General features: G+C 64.6%; 3 protein-coding genes across 3 annotated transcripts; 1 reads left to right on the top strand and 2 right to left on the bottom strand.

Annotated features, from left to right (window-relative positions):
• The first annotated feature begins 48 nt into the window (after positions 1 to 48).
• Positions 49 to 3644, top strand: CGREF1 (cell growth regulator with EF-hand domain 1). Its single transcript, XM_074536294.1, has 5 exons — positions 49 to 370; positions 1635 to 1706; positions 2579 to 2649; positions 2731 to 2852; positions 2928 to 3644. The coding sequence occupies exons 1-5, from the start codon at positions 288 to 290 to the stop codon at positions 3495 to 3497; spliced, it is 918 nt and encodes a 305-aa protein (XP_074392395.1). The 5' UTR covers positions 49 to 287; the 3' UTR covers positions 3498 to 3644.
• Positions 3645 to 3718: 74 nt separating this feature from the next.
• KHK (ketohexokinase) lies at positions 3719 to 7503 on the bottom strand. The gene is made up of 8 exons (XM_074536293.1): positions 7270 to 7503; positions 6954 to 7070; positions 6664 to 6798; positions 5788 to 5860; positions 5501 to 5647; positions 4462 to 4550; positions 4235 to 4392; positions 3719 to 3930 (listed from the first exon to the last, which is right to left on the bottom strand). The coding sequence occupies exons 1-8, from the start codon at positions 7383 to 7385 to the stop codon at positions 3845 to 3847; spliced, it is 921 nt and encodes a 306-aa protein (XP_074392394.1). The 5' UTR covers positions 7386 to 7503; the 3' UTR covers positions 3719 to 3844.
• Positions 7504 to 16650: 9147 nt separating this feature from the next.
• Positions 16651 to 25164, bottom strand: EMILIN1 (elastin microfibril interfacer 1). The gene is made up of 8 exons (XM_074536296.1): positions 24325 to 25164; positions 22187 to 22312; positions 21375 to 21583; positions 19415 to 21007; positions 18459 to 18566; positions 18329 to 18346; positions 17837 to 17971; positions 16651 to 17150 (listed from the first exon to the last, which is right to left on the bottom strand). Exons 1-8 carry the CDS (start codon positions 24474 to 24476, stop codon positions 16819 to 16821), a joined length of 2673 nt encoding a protein of 890 aa, XP_074392397.1. The 5' UTR covers positions 24477 to 25164; the 3' UTR covers positions 16651 to 16818.
• Positions 25165 to 25914: the final 750 nt, after the last annotated feature.

Consider the following 25914-nt stretch of genomic DNA (forward strand, 5'->3'; position numbering starts at 1 on the left):
GGCTGGGCTGAGTGCGTACCGGGGGCAGGGGCGGTACCGGGCTGGGCTGAGTGCGTACCGGGGGCTGCGCTGGGTGAGCAGCGCCTGCCGGTCCCACGCGCTCTCCGTGCCCTGCGCACCCTCCCGGCCGTGCGAGCGCGTCCCCGCGGCCGTGCTGGAACCGGAGCAGCTCCCGGAGCCCCCGCCCCTCTCCCGGGTTCCTACGGGCCCGACCCCCGGCAGCGCCAGCCCCAGCCCGCTGTTGTCGAGTCCGCTGTTCTCGTCCCGCCGCAGCCCGGGGCCGTGGGATGAGGAACGAGCCGGGGATGCTGCTCCTGCTCCTGGTGCTGGGGCCAGCGGCGTGGGCTGCCCCCAGGGCGGGCACCTACAGGTACCGGGACACAGCCAGGGGAGGCAGAGCTGGGGAGGGACAGGGGAGGCAGAGCTGTGGGGCACAGGGAAGGCAGAGCTGTGGGGCACAGGGAAGGGCAGAGCTGTGGGGCACAGGGAAGGCAGAGCTGTGGGGCACAGGGGAAGGCAGAGCTGTGGGGCACAGCTGAGTGAGAGCAGAGCTGTGGGGGCACAGGGAAGGCAGAGCTGTAGGATGCAGGGAAGGGAAGGCAGAGCTGTGGGGGCACAGGGAAGGCAGAGCTGTAGGATGCAGGGAAGGCAGAGGTGTGGGGCACAGGGAAGGGAAGGCAGAGCTGTGGGGCACAGGGAAGGCAGAACCGTGGGGCACAGGGAAGGGAAGGCAGAGCTGTGGGATGCAGGGAAGGCAGAGCTGTGGGGCACAGCCAAGGCAGAGCTGTGGGGGCACAGATGAGTGAGAGCAGAGCTGTGGGGCACAGGGAAGGCAGAGCTGTGGGGGTACAGGGAAGGCAGAGCTGTAGGATGCAGGGAAGGCAGAGCTGTGGGGGCACAGGGAAGGCAGAGCTGTGGGGGTACAAGGGAAGGCAGAGCTGTGGGGCACAGGGAAGGCAGAGCTGTGGGGCACAGGGAAGGGAAGGCAGAGCTGTGGGGCACAGGGAAGGGAAGGCAGAGCTGTGGGGCACAGGGAAGGCAGAGCTGTGGGGGTACAAGGGAAGGCAGAGCTGTGGGGCACAGGGAAGGCAGAGCTGTGGGGCACAGGGAAGGGAAGGCAGAGCTGTGGGGCACAGGGAAGGGAAGGCAGAGCTGTGGGGCACAGGGGAGGGCAGAGCTGTGGGGCACAGGGAAGGCAGAGCTGTGGGGGCACAGGGAAGGGAAGGCAGAGCTGTGGGGGCACAGGGAAGGCAGAGCTGTGGGGGTACAAGGGAGGGCAGAGCTGTGGGGGTACAAGGGAGGGCAGAGCTGTGGGGGCACAGGGAAGGCAGAGCTGTGGGGGCACAGGGAAGGCAGAGCTGTGGGGGTACAAGGGAGGGCAGAGCTGTGGGGGTACAAGGGAAGGCAGAGCTGTGGCAGATAGTTAAGGGAAGGCAGAACCGTGGTGTTTTCATGGCTTCAGGGGTGCAGGTGCAGGCGGAGCTCAAGGTGGCCATGTCAGGGGCAAGCACAGGAGCCCGAGCTGCACAGCGAGGGCTGGCACCCCTGGATCTGTGGGGGCCGTGGGTAGGGGGTGCCAGGCCTGGTGGGCAGCCCCCAGGGCACAGGTAACCAAGCCCCTGTCTCTCGGCCAGGCCTGAGCCCCCCGTGGCCACAGCCGTGGATCCCCATCCTGACCCGCTGAGCCCGGAGCCGCCTGCACTGCTGTGAGTGCCTGTCCTGCTGTGAGTGTGAGTGCCTGCATTGCTGTGAGTGTGAGTGTGAGTGCCCGCTGTGAGTGCCTGTCCTGCTGTGAGTGTGAGTGTGAGTGCCTGCATTGCTGTGAGTGTGAGTGTGAGTGCCTGCCCTGCCCTGCTGTGAGTGTGAGTGTGAGTGTGAGTGCCTGTCCTGCTGTGAGTGTGAGTGTGAGTGTGAGTGTGAGTGCCTGCTGTGAGTGTGAGTGTGAGTGCCTGCATTGCTGTGAGTGTGAGTGTGAGTGCCTGCTGTGAGTGTGAGTGCCTGCATTGCTGTGAGTGTGAGTGTGAGTGCCTGCATTGCTGTGAGTGTGAGTGTGAGTGCCTGCTGTGAGTGTGAGTGCCTGTCCTGCCCTGAGTGTGAGTGTGAGTGCCTGCATTGCTGTGAGTGTGTGAGTGTGAGTGCCTGCATTGCTGTGAGTGTGAGTGCCTGTCCTGCTGTGAGTGTGAGTGTGAGTGCCTGCATTGCTGTGAGTGTGAGTGTGAGTGCCTGCCCTGCTGTGAGTGTGAGTGCCTGCATTGCTGTGAGTGTGAGTGCCTGCCCTAGTGTGAGTGTGAGTGCCTGTCCTGCTGTGAGTGTGAGTGCCTGCCCTGCCCTGCTGTGAGTGTGAGTGTGAGTGCCTGTCCTGCTGTGAGTGTGAGTGCCTGCCCTGCCCTGCTGTGAGTGTGAGTGCCTGTCCTGCTGTGAGTGTGATTTCCTGCCCTGCTGTAAATCCCTGTCCTGCTGTGAGTCCCTGCCCCGGGGACCCCCACCCCAGCGTGGGGCTGGGGGCACAGCCCGGGGGTGGCAGGGACAGTGCCCAGCCTGCCCTGCCGTGCTCCCCAGCCCAGCCCTGCTCCCCCAGGCTGCTCTGGAGCGCCGTGCAGAGCCTGGGGCCCCCGGAGCAGGACGTGCAGGCCATGACACGGGAGCAGGGTAAGGCCACAGGGGTGTGATGGGGGCTGAGGGGCTGGTAGGGCCAGGGAGCCCGGCCCCACAGCCCCCCGTGCCCCACAGCCCTGCTCTACCTCTTTGTGCTCCACGACCACGACCAGAGCAGGCGCCTGGACGGGCTGGAGCTGCTGCAGTTGCTTGGCACGGTGCTGGCACAGGCTGGGGGGCAGCCAGACCCTGACACGGTGGGTGCCAAGGGATGGCTCCTCACGCCCCCCTGAGCCCTGGGCCCAGCCCTCATCTGATCCCCATCCCTGCAGGTGGCTGCGCTGGTGGACAAAGCCCTGGCGAGGCAGGACCTCAATGGGGACGGGCTACTGGACCCCTCCGAGCTGCTGGACCCCCCCGAGGTGCCCTTGCCTGGCCAGAACAAGGGTCCCCCAGGACAGCCCCCACTGGAGCAGCAGGCAGGGCTTGGGACTGTGCCTGGCGGGGGCACGGAGGTGCCAAGGCAGGACCTGGGGTTGAAAAGCCCAGGACAGGCAGCCCCTGAGGCTGGAGAGCCTCAGACTGGCGTGTCTGAGGCTGGAGAGCCCCAGAATGGAGTGTCTGAGGCTGGAGAGCCCCAGAATGGAGCTCCTGAGGCTGGAGAGCCCCAGGCTGGAGCCCCTGAGGCTGGAGAGCCCCAGAATGGAGCTCCTGAGGCTGGAGCCCCCAAGCTGGAATCCCTCGAGGTGGAACCTCCCAATGCTGAGGCCATGGAGGCAGAAGTCGTCCCTGGGGCCCAAGCCCCCAGTAGTGATGCCCCAGAGGAAGAGGAAGCCCCTGAGGCTGAAGGCCCTGAGGAGGAGCAGGCAGCCCCAGCCTGGAGGGACCATGGCGAGGGGTAGGCAGGGGGGCTGTGGATGCAATGCCCCGGCTGCTCCCTGCCCTGCTCAGGGCACAGAGGGGCAGGGGGATGGCCCTGGGCAGGCTGCTGGGGCCAGGGAGGGCTGGGGTCTCCTCTGTAACGCATTGGATGGAGAAATAGAGGCACTCTGGTGACCTTGGCTGTGCTCAGCGCATCCCTGGGGCACGGGGGGCACAGCCAGGGGACACGGGAGGCAGCGGCGGTGCAGGGGGGGTTTTATTGGGGGTTCTGGGTGCAGTGCAGATGTTGCTGGGTGCAGTGGAGATGTGCAGATGTTGCTGGGTGCGGTGCTGTGCCCGGGCCCTGCAGAGCTCTCCAGGCACACGCTCAGACGATGCCATCGAAGCCCTGGATCCCGCATTTCCTGCCTGCGATCCGGCAGCCGAAGGTGAGGGCGTCCTGCAGGCTCCTCCCTGCGGATGGGGCCCGGGATGAGCCGTGGCCGTGCCAAACTGAGCCGTGGCCGTGCCAAACCTAACCATGGCTGTCCTGCGGCCGTGCCAAACTGAACGGCGGCCGTGCCATAGTGAACCATGGCTGTGCTGCGGCCGTGCCAAACTGAACCATGGCCGTGCCAAACCGAACCATGGCTGTGCTGCGGCCGTGCCAAACTGAACCATGGCTGTGCCAAACTGAGCTGCGGCCGTGCCAAACTGAGTCGCGGCCGTGCCAAACTGAGCCGTGGCCGTGCTGCCGCCATGCCACGTCTGTGCCCACCTTCTGCGAGGGCAAAGATGACGGCGGCGTTGAAGGTGTCCCCAGCGCCCAGCGTGTCCACCAGGGTCTCTGGGGGGAAGGCGTCCGAGTGCACCAGCTGCCCGTCGGGCCCCAAGGCATCCGCGCCCTCCTCAGCCCAGGCGCAGATCAGCGTGGCCCTGGGGGAGCGTGAGGTGGGTCTGGGGCGCACCGTGTGCCCCCCGGCCCCTTCTCTGGTACAGCCCTACCCTGGCTGGATGCGGCCCCGCAGCCCCCGCAGCGCCTCGGGGGCCGATTGGTACCCGAAGTGCCGGGCCAGGTCCTTGCTGATGAACACCTGTGGGAGAGGGGCTGGGGCGGGGCAGCCCCGGTACCCCCAGCCCGCTGCGGTGAGATCTGTGCCCTGGTGGGGTCCCCAGAGCCCGCCTGAGCTTCCTGACCCTGCCCGCACCCCTCGATCCAAACCCACCCCTGCACCCCCCGAGCCTGACTCCCCCGGAGCAGGAATCCCAACTCCCGCAGCTCTGACCGCTCCTGTCCCGACCTCGCCCCCGCCACGCCTTTGGCCTCGCCCGGGACAGGGGATCGGGACAGGGAATCAGGACAGGGGATCGGGACAGGTGAGCAGGACCGGCGATAGGGACAGGCCATGGGAACCGGGGATCAGGACAGGGGATCGGGACAGGGGATCGGGACAGGGAATCAGAACAGGCGATCGGGACAGGTGAGTAGGACAGGCGATCGGGACAGGCGAGCAGGACCGGCTATAGGGACAGGCGATGGGAACAAGGGATCAGGACAGGTGATCAGGACAGGGGATCGGGACAGGGAATTGGGACAGATGATCGGGACAGGGAATCAGGACAGGTGATCGGGACAGGTGATCGGGACAGGGGATCAGGACAGGTGATCGGGACAGGGGATCGGGACAGGTGATCGGGACAGGGAATCAGGACAGGTGATCGGGACAGGGGATCGGGACAGGGAATCGGGACAGGTGATCGGGACAGGGAATCAGGACAGGGGATCGGGACAGGGGATCGGGACAGGCGATCAGGGTGGGTGATCAGGACAGGTGATCGGGACAGGGAATTAGGACAGGGGATCGGGACAGGGAATCAGGACAGGGGATCGGGACAGGGGATCGGGACAGGCGATCAGGGTGGGTGATCAGGACAGGTGATCGGGACAGGGAATCAGGACAGGGGATCGGGACAGGCCATCAGGGTGGGTGATCGGGACAGGTGATAGGGACAGGCGATCCCGCCCATGGCCCCGGCCCCGCACCACTTGTCCCCGCCCCATCAGCGGCAGCAGCTCCTCCCGCGGCTTCTCCAGCTCCACCGAGACCCGGACCCGCCGCTCCGGCGCCGCCGCCCGGTTGTACCGCTCCAGCCGCTCCAGCATCGCGCCCTGCTCCGCCGCGTTCCGGGCCTGCGGACACGGCTCCGGCATCACCGGGGCATCGCCGGTCCCGGGGGTGCTCCCTCACTGGGGATGTCCCCCAGACCGAGGGATCCCCTCCGGTCCCCAGCGCCGGGGGTCCCCCAGCACCCCACGAGCCTCGGGCTCACCTCGAAGTGGATCCACCTGTACTGGGAGAGGTCGACGCGCTCGAAGTCGCGGGCTGTCACGTCGGGCAGCTTCCTGTGGGACGGAGGCCGGGGGGACATGGGGACCCTCCGCCTGTGCCGTGCCCGGGCCGAAGGGCAGCCCCGGGGGCCGCGGAGGGCCCCACGGCACCGGGACAGAGGTCCCGAGGCGGCACCGCCGGGTCAATCATTAATGATGGCACCCTGAGCTGGACTGAAGGGCAGCGCAGCTGTGGCCGCGCTGGCACCTGGGTCAGCCGTGCCCAGCAGCCCCTGACTCCCCTGGCACGGCTGAGGGAGCCGGGTTATCCCCGCGGGGCCGTGCCGGCTGTCCTGCACTGCGGAGCGGGGGATATCACCCCAGCGTCCACCTCCGGGTGGGGATATCACTCCAGTGTCCACCTCCGGATGGAGATATCACCCTAGCGTCCACCTCCGGGTGGGGATATCACCCCAGTGTCCAGCCCCGTGTGGGGATATCACCCCAGTGTCCACCTCCGTGTGGGGATACCAGCTCCGGTCCCGGCAGCGGCACGGGCCGTGACAGGGCTGCGGGGACACTGGGGGTGACAGGGCTATGGAGACACCAAAGGTGACAGGGCTATGGGGACACTGGGGGTGACAAGGCTATGGGGACACCAAAGGTGACAGGGCTGAGGGGACACTGGGGGTGACAGGGTTGTGGGGACACCAAAGGTGACAGGGCTGCGGGGACACGGGCGGTGACAGGGCTGCGGGGACACGGCCACTTGCCCCATCCGGCCCTCGGCAGTCCCGGCAGGCAGCGGAGGGACCCTCGGGGCAGGGCTGGCAGCGCCCGGAGCCGGCAGAGCCCAGCGCTGCCCCCGCGGCCCTTACGTGTCGTGCAGGACGATGGTGCGGGAGCCGCTGGCGGCGTTGACGAGGCAGCACGCGCAGGGCACCTCTCCGCGGGGCTGCCACGCCACGTGTGCCGTGTCCACCCCCCGGCGCTGGAAATCCGCCGTGATGAAGCTGAGAGGGGACCGGGAGCGGGCTGAGGGCCGCCACCGGAGCCGGGGGACGGGCGGGCGGCCGGGAGCCGCGCCGAGGGGCCCGTGCAGTGCCGGGCCGGGCCCGGCCGGTGTCCCGTGGGTGCGGGAGCCCCGCACATCCCGCACCGCACTTACTCAGCGGCGGGCCCGGGCGCCAGCGAGCCCATGAAGGCGCAGGGCGCTCCCAGCAGCGCCAGCACCGTGCACGAGTTGGAGGCGTTCCCGCCGCGCTGCCAGCGCTGAGAGAGGCACCTGCGGGGCGGGAGCTGCCGTGGGCACGGGGCCGCTGCGGGCACACCGGGCACCCCCGCTGCCGGTACCTGGCGGGAGCTGCGGCGAGCACGGGGTAGGTGCGGGCACACCGGGCACCCCCGGTGCCGGTACCTGGTGGGAGATGCGGCGGGCACGGGGTCGGTGCGGGCACACCGGAGGGGCTCCCCGTTGCCGGTACCTGGTGTCGGAGTCCTCGGCCGGGAAAGTCTCCACCACGCTGATGATGTCCAGGCACACCAGCCCCACGCACATGATCCGCCGCTTCTCCGCCGCGCCGCCCGCCGCTGCCGCCATCCCGGGCCGCTGCCGGGCGGGACCGGGACCGGGGCGGGACCGGGTTCAGGGACAGGGACGGGCACAGGGACGGGCACAGGGACGGAGCCGCGCCGGGAACGGGCACAGCCCTGGCCCCGCCCCCTCGCGCCGCCGCCAATCAGTGCCCGCCGCCATGCCGGGCCCTCAGGGGGCGTGGCCATGGGAGCCCCTCCCAGCCACGCCCCCACGGGGCAGGGCGCGCGCGCGGCGGGACCGGGCACGGGGACAGACGGACAGACAGGGAGAGACGGACACAGAGGGACACACAGGAACAGACGGACACAGGGACATGGACACATGGACAGACAGGGACAGATGGACACAGAGACAGACAGAGAGATGGACACACAGGGACAGACAGACGCAGGGACACAGGGACAGACGGACACACAGGGACACACAGGGACAGGTGGACACAGGGACAGGTGGACAGAGGGACAGATGGACACACAGGGACAGACGGACACAGGGACAGATGGACACACGCGGACAGACGGACACAGGGACATGGACACAGGGACAGACAGGGACAGATGGACACAGAGACAGACAGATGGACACACAGGGACAGATGGACACACAGGGACACACAGGGACAGATGGACACACAGACCCGTGCCACAGACCATGTTCAGTGTCTGATCACTCCTTTAGGGCACTGCAGGAGCTCCTTTGGCCGCCGCCAGGGGCAGGGGGTGCCCGGACCCCACAGACACGCTCGGGGGAGCGGCTCGCCCTGGGGGCTGCGCTGGGATCCCCCAAAAGGGGGGTCCAGGGGAGCCCCGGCTGCACCCCGAGCTGTCTGTCCCTGTCCGAGGGGCTGCTGGGCTGCACAGCCCGAATCCTGCACAGCAGCAGCGCCCCAGAGGGAAATGCCAGCTGAAATTTGCTGTATTTGCTTTATTTTGGTGTCTGCACAGGATTCCTGGGCTGTGGTGCTTGTGATGGGGACTAGCCTGTGTGTGTGTTTGAAATCTGGTCCTAAAAGTGCATTTTCCTACAGGGAGGAAAGGGAAAGGGAAAGGGAAAATGGAAAGGGAAAGGGAAAGGGGAAAAGGGAAAGGGAAAGGGAAAGGGAAAGGGAAAGGGAAAGGGAAAGGGAAAGGGAAAGGGAGGAAGGAAGGAAGGAAGGAAGGAAGGAAGGAAGGAAGGAAGGAAGGAAGGAAGGAAGGAAGGAAGGAAGGAAGGAAGGAAGGAAGGAAGGAAGGAAGGAAGGAAGGAAGTGGCGGAAGGAAGGAAGGAAGTGGCGGAAGGAAGGAAGGAAGTGGCGGAAGGAAGTGGCGGAAGGAAGTGGCGGAAGGAAGTGGCGGAAGGAAGGAAGGAAGGAAGGAAGGAAGGAAGGAAGGAAGGAAGGAAGGAAGGAAGGAAGGAAGGAAGGAAGGAAATCCACATGATATGTTTGGCTTTTCACAAATATTAAAAGGAATACTCTATGTGTTATGTTGGAAAATTATGCTGTAATAATTTCTAGTACTGTATGAATCCTTTTTAAGTAGTGTGGTAAATATAATTTTAGGCTACAGCATGATATTAAAATAGAAATTCTGTGATGTAAGACACTCATTGGCTCAAGGAATGGATGAGATCATCAAGAAATTCCTGGCACAGAGAGAACAGCAGCAAGACGCCAAAATCCCAAAGAGAAGAATTATTGTCTCCTTATCAGGAAGAACCAGAATCTTTCCAGACTCCTTCCAGATTCTGATGAGCCAAACACTGATTTATGAGATGAAGGGAGGAAGTTGGCAATAAACAGAAAATCCCTGGTTTGAAAGGAGTGTTTGATCCCTGGATGAGATATATGAATGTGCTGCAGGCTGTTGTTTTAAGGGTTTGTTAGTGAGGTGTGTTCTGGGACAGAGCAGAGCACACGGGCTCTGTAACTCTCTGTTTCTATTGTCTTTTATTGTCCTAGGCACCTAATTCTGATTGTCCAAATTCTTATTGCTCTAATTTGTATTGCTATTTTTATAACCATTTTATTACTATTAAACTTTTAATATTTTAAAACAAGCGATTGGGAAACTTTAACCTAAGTGATTTTTCACATCCACCCTGCATGGACAGGGCCATTCCAGGGGTGCTGTGGGGACAGGGACAGTGAGCTCTCATTGTGGGGAACAATGGGATTGTCATATCCATGGGGACACCTGGTGTGGTGAGTTACACCAATCTCCAAATAAATAAATAAATAAATAAATAAATAAATAAATAAATAATTTTGCTAAATAAATGTTTCTTTTGGCTTGCTTTAGTGCAATCCTTTCAACATGACTGCTTTGATACGGTGCACTGTGCTGTGCTGTACACCACTGAGCAGTTTGGGCTTTTGTACTGCGCAGTAAATAATTCTGATTAGGATCTTTCATCAAATAATTTGTCATAATATATAATCCCTTTTACACCTAATAATAATTACACATAATAGTAATAATAAAAATAAAAATAAAAATAATAATAATAATAATAATAATAATAATAATAATAATAATAATAATAATAATAATAATATTAATAATAATAGTAGTAGTAGTAGTAAAAAATTCCTTTTACAGATAAAAGTATATATAATATATATTATATATAATAAAATATATAATAATATAATTAGAGTAATACAAATTGGGACAATTTGGATTAGAACAATATCAGACAATAGAAACAAAGAGTTACAGATGTCCAGGTACCTTTTCTGGGCAAAAAAAAACCCGAAAAAGGACCCACGTTCACAGAGGATTAACCCTTAAAAACAATAGCCTGTTGCATATTCATACAGCTCATCCATGATGCATAAATTTCATTCAAACACAGGATTCTGTCTGGGCAGTGTCAGCTTCTTTCTCTTAATCCTGACGGTGTCACCAGGGCTGAGCAGGCAGGAAGAAGTTCGTTTGTTCTGATAAGGGAGCAATAAATTCTCTTTCTCTGAAAGATTCCGGTGTCCTGTGGCTGCTATCTCAGTGACAGTACCTCATTCCTCTCTTTAAAAAATATCTTACATAGCATCGTTTCTATTTTAACATTATGTTATAACCTAAAACTATATTTAACACATTACTTAAGAAAATTAATACAACATAACTTTCTAGCATAACCCATCAAACATTCATCTGAATGTTTGTGAAATGCCAACCATAAAATCCGCATTTTTCACATTCAGGAAGCGCCTTGGCTGTGCCGGGAGCAGCCTGGGATGGGGGCTGCCCCACCCAGAACGTTACCCACCAGTTGATATTAAATTACTTTTGAGAATCCCTTGTGATTTAAAATCGATAATCCTTTCCGCCCTATCAAATTCTTAATTCTGTTCTCTCTGGTGCCTGTAATAAAGCTGTGATGTGAAAAATGCATATTTTATGATTGGCTTTTTGCAAATATTCAAATGAATATTATATGTGTTGTGTTAGACAGTTATGCTGTATTAATTTTCTTAAGTAGTGTGTTAAATCTAGTTTTAAGTTATAACATAATGTTAAAATAGAAACTATGCTATGTAAGATACTTTTTTTAAAGAAAGGACTCACAGTGAGATAGCAGCCACAGGACACCTGAATCTTTCAGAGAAAGAGAATTTATTGCTCCCTTATCAGAACAAACGAAATTCTTCCTGCCTTGCTCAGCTCTGAAGATGCAGTCAGGATTCAGAGGAGGAAGCTGACACTGCCCAGACAGAATCCTGTGTTTGAATGGAATTTATGCATCATGGATGAGGTGCATGAATATGCAACAGGCTATTGTTTTTAAGGGTTAATCCTCTGTGAACGTGGGTCCTTTTTCGGTTTTTTTTTTGCCCAGAAAAGGTACCTGGACATCTGTAACTCTTTGTTTCTATTGTCTCATATTGTCCTAATCCAAATTGTCCAGACTTTTATTACTCTAATTATATTACTATTTTTATAACCATTTTATTACTGTTAAACTTTTAGGATGCTGAAAACAAGCGATTGGCATTTTTCACACGCGGGGTCCCAGCAGGAGCCCCCAGACCCTCCCGTGCCCGGGCCGGGAGGGTTCAGAGCCCCGGGGCTCCTTCACTCGGGGCTCCAGCTCGGGCCGTTGTGTTGTTACCAATTATTGCAAAGAGATTAAATCAATGTAAAGGCTGGGACGGGTGAGATGTCCCAGGAGCCGGGGCTGGGGCAGTGAGGGGAGCTGGGGGAGCGCAGGGGTGAGATGTGGGTCTGCTCCAGCCAGGTCTCATCAGCTCTGGGGGATGTAAAACACACCCGAGATAGCTCAGCTGCCTTAGAGGGCAGAAAAGCAGCAGGATGGATTCTGAGGCGGTGTTGGAAACAAAAAGGTTTCGTAAAAGGCAAAATAACAAAACTCTTTATAGAGAAAAGCCCAGCCAGGTGCAAGAGGTCCTGGCGAAACGCCTCACAAAAGGGATTGGTTTCTGTGTTCTCTTCATTTCTGGTAAATTGCTCAGGTGGGACTTTTTGGCTCCTGCCCAATTGGCTGTCCTTAAGTTTGAGGTGAATTCCCCAGGTCCTATGAGGTGTCTTTTCACCTAATCGAGGAGAGAAACCTCTGGGTTTATTTCCTTTTTAAGGGGACAAAGGAGAGTTTTGTCACTCTGTCAACAAAAAGCACATTCCTGCAATCAGGGGTGCAGTGTGACTGCCAGAGGGCTGCAGGGTGCTGGGACAGGGGAGTTTCTGCACCACGGACACGCAGACAGACAGACAGACAGACAGACACACACGGACATGCAGACACATTTCAGGTGCCTGGTGCGACCTGTTCTAGCGGAGGGTGTTCCTGCCCATGGCAGGGAGTGGAAGGAGCTCTAAGGTCCCTCCCAACCCGAATCGTTCTGCAATTCCACAAAATCCCCAGGGGTTTCTTTGTAAATTCCCTCCCAACCCGAATCGTTCTGCAATTCCACAAAATCCCCAGGGGTTTCTTTGTAAATTCCCTCCCAACCTGAATCGTTCTGCAATTCCACAAAACCCCCAGGGGTTTCTTTGTAAATTCCCTCCGAACCTGAATCGTTCTGCAATTCCACAAAATCCCCAGGGGTTCCTTTGTAAATTCCCTCCCAACCTGAACCGTTCTGCAATTCCACAAAATCCCCAGGGGTTTCTTGGTCTGGGTCCCTCTTTGGAGGCAGGAGATGCCGTGATTGATCTGTGCCGTAGAGCCCATGGATGTGAGAGCCTAGCGGTTTGCTGATTTCAGTTCAGAGGGGGAAAAGGGTTGGTCCCTCTCTTGGACATGTGGTGGTGTCCGTGTTTGGGGTATTTTCTCTGCAGTTGCCATCCTGGTGCCTCTGCAGCACAAGAGTGAGGCTCTGCATTGGAATTGCACCTCTGGAAATGCCCAACACCATCCCGGGGCTCCCTGCACACCCGGGCTCCTCCCATCCATCCCCAGGCACACGGGACCCCCACCTGGGGGCTTTGGCTTCTTTTTCCTGCCTCTGGTGAGGTCGGGACTGAAGGCACTCGAGAGGATGGTTCACATTCAGACTCAGGAGTTTGTTATTTCTTACCTGTGTTAGTGTCACAGCAGCGAGTTCTGCAGTTCTTCACTAACAAGGCACAAAATGGCCAACTGTCTCTTGGGCCAAATTACCCAATTAAGAAATGACACCTAAATTATTTTTACTTTTAACCCAATAACTGATCCCTCAAAGTCTGCAGGGTGGGCTTTTCTGTCCATTTACAAAATAGCACCCAAACCCATGGAGAAGAAAGAAGAAGGCGGAGAAGAAGACGGTGAGGAAGGAGAAGAAGAAGGAGAAGAAGGTAAAGAAGGACCAGCCACTGCCCTAAAACCTCCATCCTGCCCCATATTTATTACCATATTCTAAAACCCCAAACTCTGAGTTTTCCACCCTGTGACATCACACACTTGTACCCAACTCCTCACCCACAATCCCAGTGCTCTCAATCAATTCTGGAAGCTTCTCCACAGCCTCAGGTCAAATGCAGTGCTGTCCTGGGGGTCAGAGTGTGTCGGCACAGAAAGTCTGAAATTCCCAGCATCCAGAACTCTAACTAATTAATTAGGAGGGTAATTAGGAGCCCTCTCACTTCCCAGCAGCTGCAGCAGACCCAGCCGATCTCCCCTGCTCAGTGGCTCATTGTCCATCTCCCTTCCTGGAGAGCATTCATGGATGGTGAGGGTTAAAGGACAATGGATAAAGGATAATCTACTATAGGATTAATCATAATTAACAATAAAGGATAAACTTCCTAAGCTGCCCCAGCTCCATCCTGCTGTGCCCAGAGGAGCTGCAGCACCCCCAGCTCTGCTCTGCTCACGCCGGGGCCTGCAGGGGATGACCCTGCAGTGACCACTGCAATGACCCTGCAGTGACCACAGCAATGACCCTGCAGTGACCACAATGACCCTGCAGTGACCACAATGACCCTGCAGTGACCACAACAATGACCCTGCAGTGACCACGGCAATGACCCTGCAGTGACAATGACCCTGCAGTGACCATGGCCATGACCCTGCAGTGACCACAGCAATGACCCTGCAGTGACCATGGCAATGACCCTGTAGTGACCACAACAATGACCCAGCTGTGACCATGGCAATGACCCTGCAGTGACCATGGCAATGGCAGTGACAATGACTCAGCTGTGACCATGGCAATGACCCTGCAGTGACCACAACAATGACCCAGCTGTGACCATGGCAATGACCCAGCTGTGACCACGGCAATGATCCAGCTGAGAGCAGGCAGGGCAGAACAGTCCAGAGGTTTGGAAGGGTGCAGCATCCAGAGCCCCAGGAAGGGCTGAGGGAGCTGGGAAGGGGCTCAGCCTGGAGAAAAGGAGGCTCAGGGGGGACCTTGTGGCTCTGCACAAGTCCCTGACAGGAGGGGACAGCCAGGGAACAGGGACAGGACAAGGGGAAATGGCCTCAGGCTGGGCCAGGGCAGGCTCACGTTGGATATTTGGAATAATTCCCACTTGGAAAGGGCTGTCCTGCCCTGGCAGGGTGGATTCCCCATCCCTGGAGGGTTCAAAGCGCTGTGGCTGTGGCACTTGGGGACAGGGGACAGAGGTGGCCTGGGCAGGGCTGGGGGTGGTCAGGAACATCCCATGGAATCATGGCTTTTCCATGGTTCTAGGAGTTGTGGGAAGACTCTTGCACCCATTTTCCTCATAAACTCTTTCTCCTCATTGTTAGGAGGACAGTGATCCTTCTAAGGCTGGTGAATCTCAGAAAGGAACCAGCAGGAATCTCTGCTTCCCTCTGCTCCCCACGGGCAGAGAGGGGCCAGGGCTGTCATGGCCTGGGGATGGGCCAGGCTGGGACAGAGGATCCCACAGAGGACACAGTGGAGGGACAGAAAGGCTGAGCCCTTCCTGGCTCTCAGCTCCCTCCTCTCCAGGAGCTCCTGGCACGGCTCTGGGCCCCCACCTTCTGCCCACAGGGAGAATTTCCCAGAGATTCTGCTCATTGTGGGATTTGCTGCCCCAGACAGGGCAGGATGAGAGCCCGGCTGTGAGCAGGGATCCCACTGAGGCTGAATAAAAGCTGATAAAAGCGGGGCCAGAGGAAGCCAAGGGCTGGAGCTCCTCTGCCGTGGAGCCAGGCTGGCTGAGCTGGGAATGTTCAGCCTGGAGAAGGATCCAGGGAGAGCTCAGAGCCCCTGCAGGGCCTGAAGGGGCTCCAGGAGAGCTGCAGAGGGACTGGGGACAGGGATGGAGGGACAGACCCAGGGAATGGCTCCCAGTGCCAGAGGGCAGGGCTGGATGGGATATTGGGAATGAGGAATTGTTCCATGTGAGGGTGGGCAGGCCCTGGCACAGGGTGCCCACCCTGGATCCCTGGCAGTGCCCAAGGCCAGGCTGGACACTGGCACACCCTGGCACAGCGGGAGGTGCTGAAGGTCCCTTTTCACTGAAAGCACCCTGGGTTCAATGATAACTCTCACACATTTTTACACATCACCAGCAGTGGAGCTGCATCAACAGAACCAGCACTGACCCTGTCCCACATCAACCCCCAATGAGCTGTGAAAGATCCCAGACACAGACAGACAGACAGACAGACAGACACGACACACAGACAGATAGACACACAGAAACATAGACATACAGACACACAGAAACACAGAAACACAGACAGATAGACAGATAGGCACACAGACACACAGACAGGCACACAGACAGATAGACACACAGAAACACAGACACAGAGACAGGCAGACAGACACACAGACAGACACACAGACACACAGACAGACACACAGACAATGCCACTGGCGCTCACCTGAAGGTGCCAGGAGCACCTGGGGACACAAGGCTCAGTCCCAAGCTCACCATTAATGGGCTCCCATGGCAGCGGGGGCACAGACAGGGGCTGGAGCCCCCCCCCCCCCCCTTCCTGGCCCCAAATCCTGAACTTTCTGCCCCAAAGTACCTGCACAGGAGCCACGGCCAAAGCTGCCCAAATCTCCAGGGGGTGCCAGTGCCCCAGACCCAGCCTGGAGCCTGCTCCACCATCGACACCCCAGGACCTCCCACCCCTCCAGGGCAGGGCACAGGGGGCACAGGGTTGGGCACAGGGGGCACAGGGGGCACAGGGGGCACAGGGTTGGGCACAGGGGGCACACAGCTGGGCACAGTGCTGGGCACAGCCCCCTGGTGACCCCTGGCAGCCCAGCAAACAGCCCAGAATTGGAGCAATGGGGTTACCCCAGCTGACCCAACAGCTGGGGTGAAAGCCCCCCCAGAGGTGGGTTCAGTGGCACCACAGGGCCCCTGGGCAGTACCTGCCTGCGACCCCCAGCCCAGCCCTCACCTGGGGGCACGGGGGGCTGGAGCTGCCCCAGCACACCCGGACACGGCACCTGGGGGTCCCAGGGGCTCCCATCCCGGTCACAGCACACCCAAAACAGCTGGGACCCCCCTGCCCTGCCCCAAACCCCCATCCTGCCGTGTGCAGGGGTGACTGCGATGGAGCTCGGTAACACGGTGACACCGGGCAGTTTGGCGACACGGTGACACCTGGCAGCTCAGTGACACCTGGCAGCTCATTGGCACGGTGGCACCTGGCAGGTCAGTGACATGGTGACACCAGGCAGCTCGGTCACACCTGGCAGCTCGGTGACATAGTGACACCTGGCAGCTCAGTCACATGGTGACACCAGGCAGCTCGGTGAGCCGGTGACAGACACCGGGCAGTCCGGTGACACGGTGACACACGGTGACACCTGGCAGCCAGCAGCCCCTCCCCAGCCCCTCCCCGCGGGCGAGGCACGCTCCGGAGCCGCGGGTACAAAACCCGGTGCCGCGTGTTTATTGTGGGGCGGTGGGGCCGTGGGGGCGGTGCGGGCCGGAGTGCGGGACGGCGAGGGCGGGGGTGCGATAAATAACGGGGTGGGGGTCCCGGCGGGCGGGGGGACCCCGGGCCCGGCCGTGCCCCTCGCGGGGGCTCCCCCGCCCTAGGGCTCCTCGGGGCCGTAGAGCAGCGCGGCGCTGAAGGCCGTGAGCGGCTCGTCGGGGGCGTGCGCCAGGCGCCCCGACACCAGGTCCACGCAGAGCGTCTCGCCCGCGGCCAGCGGCAGCAGGAAGCTGAACACGCCCAGGGCCCCGGGGCTCGGGCCCCGCGCCGCCACCGGGCCCTTCTCCAGCGCCTCGGGCTGGAAGCCGGCCGAGTCCAGGCGGGCGATGCCGTGCCCGGAGCGGGACAGCACGGCCTCCAGCGCCTCGCCCCGGTGCCCCGTGAGCACGGCGCTCACCAGGTACCGCCCGGGCACCGGCACCGTGAACGTGCCTGCGGCGGGAACGGGGAGTGAGAGACCGGCCGGGGTGCCCGGCGCCCCCAGAGCCGCGCCCCAAGGCCGGGGGGGATCCCGGGGCAGGCGCGGCACCGCCCGAGAGCCCCGGGCTGGCTCCACACACGGCATCGTGCACCCGCGACTCTGCAGCCCCACAGCCCCTGGTGCGGCACCCCACAAACACCCCACAGCCCCTGGTGCGGCACCCCACAAACACCCCACAGCCCCTGGGGCAGCATCCCTTAACCCACAGGCACCCCACAGCCCCTGCAGCATCCTTCACCCCACAGCCCCAGGTGCGGCACCCCACAAAAACCCCACAGCTCCCGCTGCAGCACCCCACAAAAACCCCACAGCCCCTGGTGCAGCACCCCACAAAAACCCCACAGCTCCCGCTGCAGCACCCCACAAGCACCCCACAGCCCCCGGTGCAGCATCCTTCACCCCACAGCCCCTGCTGCAGCATCCCTCACCCCACAAACACTCCACAGCCCCTGCTACAGCATCCTTCACCCCACAAACACCCCACATCCCCTGCTACAGCACCCCACAAACACCCCACAGGCACCCCACAGCCCCTGCTGCAGCATCCTTCACCCCACAAACACCCCACAGCCCCCGGTGCAGCATCCCTCACCCCACAGGCACCCACAGCCCCCAGAGCGCCCCCGTGGGCCCTCACCCGTCTCGGGGTCGTAGGCGCCGCCGTCGTTGAGCAGCACGTGGTCGAAGGGGACGGTGCCCGGCTCCGTGCGCTGCGTGCTCAGCGCGGCCGAGAAGGCGACGCGGGGCACCGAGCCCGGCTCCCCGACCGGGCCTGGGCACGGGCAGCGTCAGGCACGGCCGGGCCGCCTCCATCACCCCCTCGGCGGCCCTGCAGCCCCTGTCCCCCGAGCCCAGCAGCCACACCCCATACCCACCCCTGCCCCTTCAGTGTCCGTGCACCCCTGACCCCGTCCCCACCACGTCCCCAGCCCCCCAGGCACCCTGTGCCTTCCCATGCCAGCCCAGACTGCTCCTGCTCCCCTTGCAAACCTCCAACCCGCAGCCCCCCAGCTCCCCGCATGCCCCCCGCCCCCCGTGGCCCTCCCCGCACCCCCAGCCCTCCCAGCACCCCCAGCTCCCCGCATGCCCCCCATGGCCCTCCCCACACCCCAAGCCCCCCCAGCCCTACCTCTCTCTCCGGGCAGCCCTGCAGGGAGGATGAGGAGGGGCTGCTCAGGGCCAGCTCGGGGCAGGACCCCCGGGAACGGGGTCCGGCCACACCAGCGTGGTCAGGGGCACACGGGGGGGCTGAGCCTTACCGGGGGGGCCCACGGGACCCTGCTCTCCATCCTTGCCAGGGGGCCCAGAGGGGCCAGGAGGGCCCATCTCACCCATGGGGCCTGCAGGTCCAGGGGGGCCAGGGGGGCCTGGAGGGAGGAGAGTGTTAGAGCCACCTTGGCCCCACGGCCAGTGCCCCACGTGTGATGTCCCCTTGTCCCCACACACTGCAGCCCCACAGCCAGGATCCTCCTGTGGTCCTGCGCCCCTCACCACAGCATCCCCAGCCAAGGCCCTGTGTCCCCACACCCACTGCAGCATCCTGGTGACCCAGTGCCCCACATCCCCGTGTCCCCTTGTGTCCCCACATCTCCACATCTCTGTGTCCCCACATCCCCGTGTCCCCTTGTGTCCCCACATCCCCGTGTCCCCTTGTGTCCCCACATCTCCATATCTCTGTGTCCCCACATCCCCGTGTCCCCTTGTGTCCCCACATCTCCACATCTCTGTGTCCCCACATCCCCGTGTCCCCTTGTGTCCCCACATCTCCACATCTCTGTGTCCCCACATCCCCGTGTCCCCTTGTTTCCCCGCATCTCCATATCTCTGTGTCCCCACATCCCCGTGTCCCCTTGTGTCCCCACATCTCCACATCTCTGTGTCCTCACATCCCCGTGTCCCCTTGTGTCCCCACATCTCTGTGTCCCCTGTGTCCCTACATCCCCATATCCCCGTGTCTCCACATCCCTGTGTCCCCACATACCCACAGCCCCACGTCCCTGTGTCCCCATGTCCCCACATCCCCCTGTGCCCACATCCCCAAGTCCCCACACCTCCAGCACCGTTCCTGCAGCCCCACGAGGCCCCCACACCCCACGTCCCCCCATCCTCTGCATTCCCTGTCCCCCTGCAGTACCCCAGGTCCCCGCACGTCCCCGCAGTGCCCAGGTCCCCGCACGTCCCCGCATGCCCCGGTGTCCCCCCCGTGTCCCCGCACCGTGTCTCTCCAGCCGCGCCAGGCGCTGCAGCTCCCCGCGCAGGTGGCCCAGGCTGGCGTTGAGCGCGCCCAGCCGGGCCGGCAGCTCCAGCGCCTTGTCCAGCAGGGCGGCGTGGCCGCGGGCCGTGGCGTTCAGCTCCCGCACGGCGCCCCAGAGCCCCGCCACGTGCCGGCCCAGCCCCTCGCGGAGGCCGCGCAGCCCCCCGGCCACGGCCTCCAGCTGCTCGCAGACCCCCTCGAGCTTGGCCACGCGCGGCTCCAGCCCCGCGGGGCAGCCCCCGGCCCGCGCCAGCTCCCGCGCCAGCGCCTCCAGCCGCTCCTCGCTCTCCGCCTGCCGCGCCGCCGCCGCCGCCGCCGCCCGGTCCAGCTCGGCCACCACGCGGTCGGTGGCGGCGCTCAGCTGCCGCTGCCGCGCGTCCTGCTCGTCCAGCTCGTCCTGCAGCCCCTCCACCGTGGCGTTGAGGCCGCTCAGGGCCGCCAGCGCCGCCGCCAGCTCCCCGCGCAGCGCCCGCAGCTCCGACGGGGACGGGCCCCCGAAGACGCCGAAACCGTCGAGCGGCGCCTCCGGCTCCTCCTCGGGCTCGGCGGGGCCGGGCGGGAGCGGCTCCGGCTGCCGGGGGAGCTGCGGGGCGCAGGGCCGGGCGCAGGGCTCGGCGCTCAGCTCCTCCAGAGCCGCCTCCAGCCGTCCCGTCCGGTTGCGGAGCCGCTCCAGCGCCTCGGCCAGCGCCTGCCCCCGCAGCCCGCCCAGGGTCCCGGCCAGCCCGTCCTCCCAGAGCTCCTCGGTGTCCCCGGCCGGGCACGGGGGCCCGCAGCGGGCCAGCAGCGCCTCGAGCTGCTCCAGGCGCGCTCCGCGCTGCGCCCCGCTGGCCGCCAGCCCCTCCACGGCCCGGCTGAGGTTGGCCAGGCGCCCCGGCAGCCCGGCCGGCCGCCCCTCGGGCTCGGAGGGCCACGGGCCGGCGCGGGAGGCGTTCAGCCGCCCCTCCAGCTCGGCCAGCCGCCGCGCCAGCACCGGGCCCTGCCCCTGCCCCGGGCCCGCCGCCGGCACCGGCAGCCCCGCCAGCCGCCGCTCCAGCTCGGCCAGGCGGCGGAGCACGTCCGGGGCCGGGGGAGCGGCCGGCGCGGGGGCCAGGCGGCTGCTCAGGCTGCTGATGTGCCTCTGCACCGACTCCACCGCGTCCCTGTTGCGCTGGTCCACCGACTCCACCAGCTTCTCCAGCGCCCGCATCCGCTCCCGGTGCTCGGCCGCCTGCCGCCGCAGCCCCTCGGTGCCGGTGGTGCAGGCGGCGCACAGCTCCTGCAGCCGCTGCTCCAGCTCGTCCAGCGCCGCCGGGCCCGCGGCCCCCGGAGCCCCCGCGCCGTCCCGGCCGCCCTCGGCGCGCTGCAGGCGGCTCTCCAGCTCCTCCAGGCGCCGCTGCAGGTGGCTCAGCGCCTCCCGCACCTCGGACCTCTCCGCGTCTGCCGCCTGCTGCCCGCCGGGCTGCCCCTCCACGGCCGCCCGCGGCGGCTCCTGCCCGGCCCGCAGCTCCTCCAGCTGCTCGCTCAGCCGCCGCACCTGCTCCTCCAGCCGCCGCATCTTCTCCGTGTCTCCGCCGCCTGCCGAGCGCCGCCGGGGTCAGGGGCAGGGGCAGGCCGCACACAGCGTGTGCCCGCATCCCCGCATCCCCGCATCCCCCACATCCCTCACATCCCCGCATCCTCCCCATCCCTGCATCCCCCACATCCCCACATCCCGCATCCCCCTCATTCCCATATCCCCCTCATTCCCGCATCCCTCACATCCCTGCATCCCACACATCCCCGCATCCCTCACATCCCCGCGTCCCCCACATCCCCCGCATCCCCCACATCCCTCACATCCCCGCATCCCCCACATCCCCGCATACCCCACATCCCCCACATCCCCCGCATCCCCCACATCCCCGCATCCCCCACATCCCCCGCATCCCTGGCCCAGCTGTACCTTCGCCCCCCAGGCCGCTGAGGGGGTTGCCGAAGCCGGAGAGCGTGGGGCGGCCGGGGCGGGCCGGGGGGCGGCCGGTGGGCTGGGGGGCCGCTGGAGCGGGGCCCTCGCTGCAGTCCGGCCCCGAGTAGCCCTGGCAGCAGCGCCAGGCCAGCTCCGTCACCGTGCGCTGCGACACCTTGTAGCGGGGCCGGAGGAAGCTGCGGTACCTGCAGGGGGACGGGACGGGGCTGGGGGAGCCAGGAGGGGCGCGGGGCTGCCCCGGAGAGCCGGAGCCAGCACAGGCTGCGGCTTCACCCTGCGCTCAGAGGCCGGGGGGCTGCCCTGCCCAGCCCTGTCACCCTGCACCAGTCCCAACACCACCCCCAGGGCCATCCCAGCGATGGCCAGAGAGCTCCGGGATGCCCCAGGGCTCGGCTGCACGTCACAGAGGAACAGTGTCGCCCTCCGGTCACCCTCCAGTCACCCTCTGGTCACCCTCTGATCACCCTCTGGTCACCCTCCAGCCCAGAGAACTCTGGGGTGCCCCAGGGCTCCGGCTGCACGTCACGGGGGGACAGTGTCACCCTCCGGTCACCCTCCGGTCACCCTCCGGGCCAGAGAGCCGCGGGGTGCCCCAGGGCTGAGGCTGCACGTGATGGAGGGGGACAGTGTCCGGTCACCGCTTGAGGCCGCTGACTCTTGCGCAAAAGCAAACATGACCCCGGGGTGGGTAAACACCAGTGGCGGCGGCGCGGCCGCGGCCCGCCCTGGCTCTGTGCTGGCCCCCCAGAACGCGCCGAGCCCCCCAGAGCCCTCCCGGCCCCACTCACGCCAGGACTCGGGGGCACTGGAGCTGCCCCCAGGGGCAGGGCTGATAGTCCGGCTTGATGAAGCTCTCGACGCCATCCTCCACCACACAGCTCACGCTGCGGGTCACCACGTAGGCACACCAGTTCCTGCCGGAGGGAGCGGGTCAGGGCACGCAGCCGGGGGCCGCTGGCACTCGGTGCCGGCCCGGTACGCACCGGGCACCGTCCTGGTACGGACCGAGCACGGCACACGCCGGGCACCATCTGGGCACCACCTGGGCACACACCGAACCCTGTCCTGGCACCCAGGAGGCATCATCCCGGCACAGAGCAGCCACTGGAGCTGCCCTGGCATGGAGCTAGCATCATCCCAGCACACAGCGGGCATTGTTCCAGCACACCCCGTGCGCACCATCCCGGCACACCCCAGGCATTGTCCTGGCGTGCAGCAGGCACCAGGCATGACCCCGGCAGAGCCACAGCCACACGCCCTGCCCCAGGCCTTCCCTGGCACCCTGCAGCTCCCCGGGCATCCCCCGCATCCCCCAGCACACCGCGGCCCCTCCGGCCACACCCCGCATCCCCCGGCGAGCTGCTGTGCTTGCCCAACCAGCCCCACCGGTAGCACCGTCACGGCCCGGTGCGGGTTAATGGGCCGGATCCTGCCCCAGCACGGCCTCAGCCGTGCCTGGCGACCCCTGCAGCCCTGGCTGCAGCCCCCAGCCCTGGCTGCCCCACAGGGATGGGCTCTGCCGGGAGCAGGGTGCCCACACCCCAGTGCGCCGTGCCGCGCATCCTGCCCTGCCCAGGGAGGGACCCTGAGCGCTGCCCCGTGAGTTGACCCCACGTTCCCTGCCCTTCCGTGCTGCCCCATCAGTGATCCCTGTGTGTTCCCGCCCCTCCGTGCTGCCCCGTGTGTGACCCCCGTGCTGCCCCATGTATAACCCCGTGTGTTCCTGCCCCTCCGTGCTGCCCCATGTATAACCGCGTGTGTTCCTGCCCCTCCGTGCCCCGCGGCAGCCCCGCACCGGTCCCAGCGCAGCGCCCCAGGCTGCGGGACCCCCCCAGCCCCCCCGCGTGGGACCGCAGCCTGGCCCCGCTGCCGGGACCCCGTCCTTGCAGCCTTATATGGTCGCGCCCCGCAGCCCGGGCCCCGCTCGGGCCCCCCGGCCCCACCGGGCAGCCCCCCGGGGAGCGGCCCCCGGCGCTGGGTCCCCCCGCGGGGCCCCGGTGCGGCGGCCGGTTCCCGTCAGCCCGGCTGGTTCCCCTCAGGCCCCGGATGGATTCCAGCTCCTCCCCGGGGGCCGCCGGGAATTCCTGCGCCGACCGACGGCCCCCCTCTTCTCCCCCCATCCCATCCCAGCCCCGCACCCACGAGGTCCCGCGACCCCCGGGCTGCCCTGGGGTCCCACGCCCCGCTCCGGGGCTGTCCCCATGCCAGGCGAGGGATGGGACCAGAGCTCCCCTAAAGGGCAGGGTCTGGGGGCACCCCCGAGCTCCCCGAGCCGCGGGGATGGAGCACCGCACACCCCGACCCGTGCAGAGCCCCCCTGAGCCCCCAGAGCCGCACGGAAAGGCTCCGCCGTGCCCGTGCCCCACGCCGGACCGGGGGTGCCCCTCCCCGTGTTCCCCGCGCTGCGCCGGTCCCGCCATCCCCCCGGGGCCGCCGCGGGGCCGGGGCAGTCCCAGCCCTGCGGCCGCGCCGCTGATGTGTCCGCGGTGAATGCGGCGTGACCCCAACCCAGCGTGGGGCCGCCCCCAGCCCCGCAGCGCCCCGAGCCCCGGCCCCGCGCTGCCCGCGCTACGGGATGGGCAGAGGGCGGCTCCGGCCCCGGTACCCCTGTCCGGCACCGCTGACCCACGCGGGATGCCGAGCAGAGACCGGCCCGCCATCCCCGGCCCCGCTGCACCGGCGGCCCCGACCCTCCACGTGCGCCCACTGCCCGCCCTTGCCGGGCCCGGGGGTGACGCCCCCGCCCCGGGGACCCCCGCCGGTCCCGCCGCCCCCCGGGCTGGACGTGGCACGTGCCGGTGCCTGCCCGGCGCCGGGGTTCCCGTGGCAGCGGGGTGGGGGCTGCACTCCGTGTCCCCGCCGCCGCCCGGTGTGTCCCGGTGTATCCCGGTGTATCCCGGTGCGTCCCGGCGCTCGCGGCTCCTACCTGTGCCGGCTGGCGGCCCGGGCACCGCTGTGGGCCGCGGCCGGGCCGGGGGCGAGCGGGGCGGCCCCGCCGGTGTAGAGGCTGTACCGGGGGGGGAAGTTGGCGGCCAGGGCCTGCGCGGCCAGGAGGCACGGCCAGAGCCACGGTGCCATGCTGGGCTGGGCTGGGCTGGGCTGGGCTGGGCTGGGGCGGCTCCGCTCGGCTCGCTCAGCCCGGGCCGGCGCGCCTCAGCACCGCATGCGGCGTCCCGTCGCGGCTCCGCGGCTCTGGGCGGCTCGGCACGGCTCGGCTCGGCTCTGCCCTCCCCCCGGCCGTCCCTCGGCCAGCCCCTCGCCACCAGAGCCGCCCAGAGCCGCTGCCCGACGCCGGGGTCCCCGGGGCCCCCCGCTTCCTGCCCGCCGCGCCCCCGCCCCAGCCGCGCCGGGCACCGCGGCCCCGCCGGCCCCGCCGCCACATCTGCTCCTCGTTAGGCCGCCCCGGGGCCGGGGCAGCCAGGGAGGCCGGGCAGGGGGCCAGGGCGCGGGCGGCCAGCGAGGCGGCCGCGGCTACCGCTGCTGCACCGGCCCGCCGAGGCCATCCGTGCCCCGCGGCCGCCGCCGGCACCGGCTCCGCCACCGGCTTCGCACCGTGCCCCGCGAACCGCCGACCGCCGGTGGCCTCGGTGCTCGGCCCGCGCTGGGCACAGCGGCCACAGGTCCCGGCACCGGCACCGCAGCCTGCAGTGCCACGTCCCCGCGTGCCCGTGAGCCCGTGCCAGGGGACACGTCCCGGTGCCAGCACCGAGCCCGGGGCTGCCCCGCGCCCCCGGGGACACCGTGCTGGGGACACTGTGCTGGGGACACCGGAGACACCGGGGACACCGGCACGGCAGCCGTCACACCGCAGCCACCCCGTGCCGCCGTGGCCCCGAGCCCACGGTGATGATGCCATGGCTTCCCCGGCCCTCGCGGTGACGTCACGGCCGCACGGTGACATCACGTCTTGGCGGCGGCCCCGCGGTGACGTCAGGCGCGGGAACCCCCCGCCCGCGGGGAGCGAGGGTTAAGCACAAACAGCTGGCGGCAGCTGGAGGGGGAGGGACCGCGGGGGAGGGAGGGACACACCGGGGCTGAGGGGCCCGGGCCGGGCCTGGCCGGGGGCCAGCCGTGCCTGGGCCCGAGGGGGACGGTGGCACCGCCTCCGGGCTCTGGGGCCGTGGGGGGCCATGGGGGGCCATGGGGGGCTGCGGGGGCCGTGTCTTGGCCGTGCCCCAGGGGACTCCAGACCGCGCTGGGGCTCCATGGCCGAGCATGGGGGGCACAGGGATGGGCCCGGGGTGCGGGCAGGGCCCCGGGGGTCTCGCTGCTGGGACCCCTCGAGGGAGGACCATCAACACGATGGGCTGCCGAGGCACCGCAGGCCACCGCAGTGCGACCCACACATTGCAGTGTGACCCACACATCGCAGTGTGACCCACACATCGCAGTGTGACCCACACATCGCAGCAAACCCCGGCTCCGTGTGGCCTGGCGTGCCTCCAGTACGGCCTGGTATAGCCCAGTATGGCCCAGCAGCTCCCAGTATAGCCCAGCACAGCCCAGCGGCTCCCAG

The sequence above is a fragment of the Zonotrichia albicollis genome, chromosome 3, assembly GCF_047830755.1.
Source record: "Zonotrichia albicollis isolate bZonAlb1 chromosome 3, bZonAlb1.hap1, whole genome shotgun sequence".
Taxonomy (NCBI): Eukaryota; Metazoa; Chordata; class Aves; order Passeriformes; family Passerellidae; genus Zonotrichia; species Zonotrichia albicollis.

Coding starts and splice junctions, on each gene's coding strand:
- CGREF1 (XM_074536294.1), top strand. CDS start 288: ATGAGGAACGAGCCGGGGATGCTGCTCCTGCTCCTGGTGCTGGGGCCA. Junction 371..1,634: donor CCCAGGGCGGGCACCTACAG/GTACCGGGACAC, acceptor TCTCTCGGCCAG/GCCTGAGCCCCCCGTGGCCA. Junction 2,853..2,927: donor GGCAGCCAGACCCTGACACG/GTGGGTGCCAAG, acceptor CCATCCCTGCAG/GTGGCTGCGCTGGTGGACAA.
- EMILIN1 (XM_074536296.1), bottom strand. CDS start 24,476: ATGGCACCGTGGCTCTGGCCGTGCCTCCTGGCCGCGCAGGCCCTGGCC. Junction 21,584..22,186: donor CAGTGCCCCCGAGTCCTGGC/GTGAGTGGGGCC, acceptor GTCCCCCTGCAG/GTACCGCAGCTTCCTCCGGC. Junction 17,151..17,836: donor CGCCTACGACCCCGAGACGG/GTGAGGGCCCAC, acceptor TTCCCGCCGCAG/GCACGTTCACGGTGCCGGTG.
- KHK (XM_074536293.1), bottom strand. CDS start 7,385: ATGGCGGCAGCGGCGGGCGGCGCGGCGGAGAAGCGGCGGATCATGTGC. Junction 5,861..6,663: donor ACCATCGTCCTGCACGACAC/GTAAGGGCCGCG, acceptor TCCGTCCCACAG/GAAGCTGCCCGACGTGACAG. Junction 5,648..5,787: donor ACAGGTGGATCCACTTCGAG/GTGAGCCCGAGG, acceptor CCGTGTCCGCAG/GCCCGGAACGCGGCGGAGCA.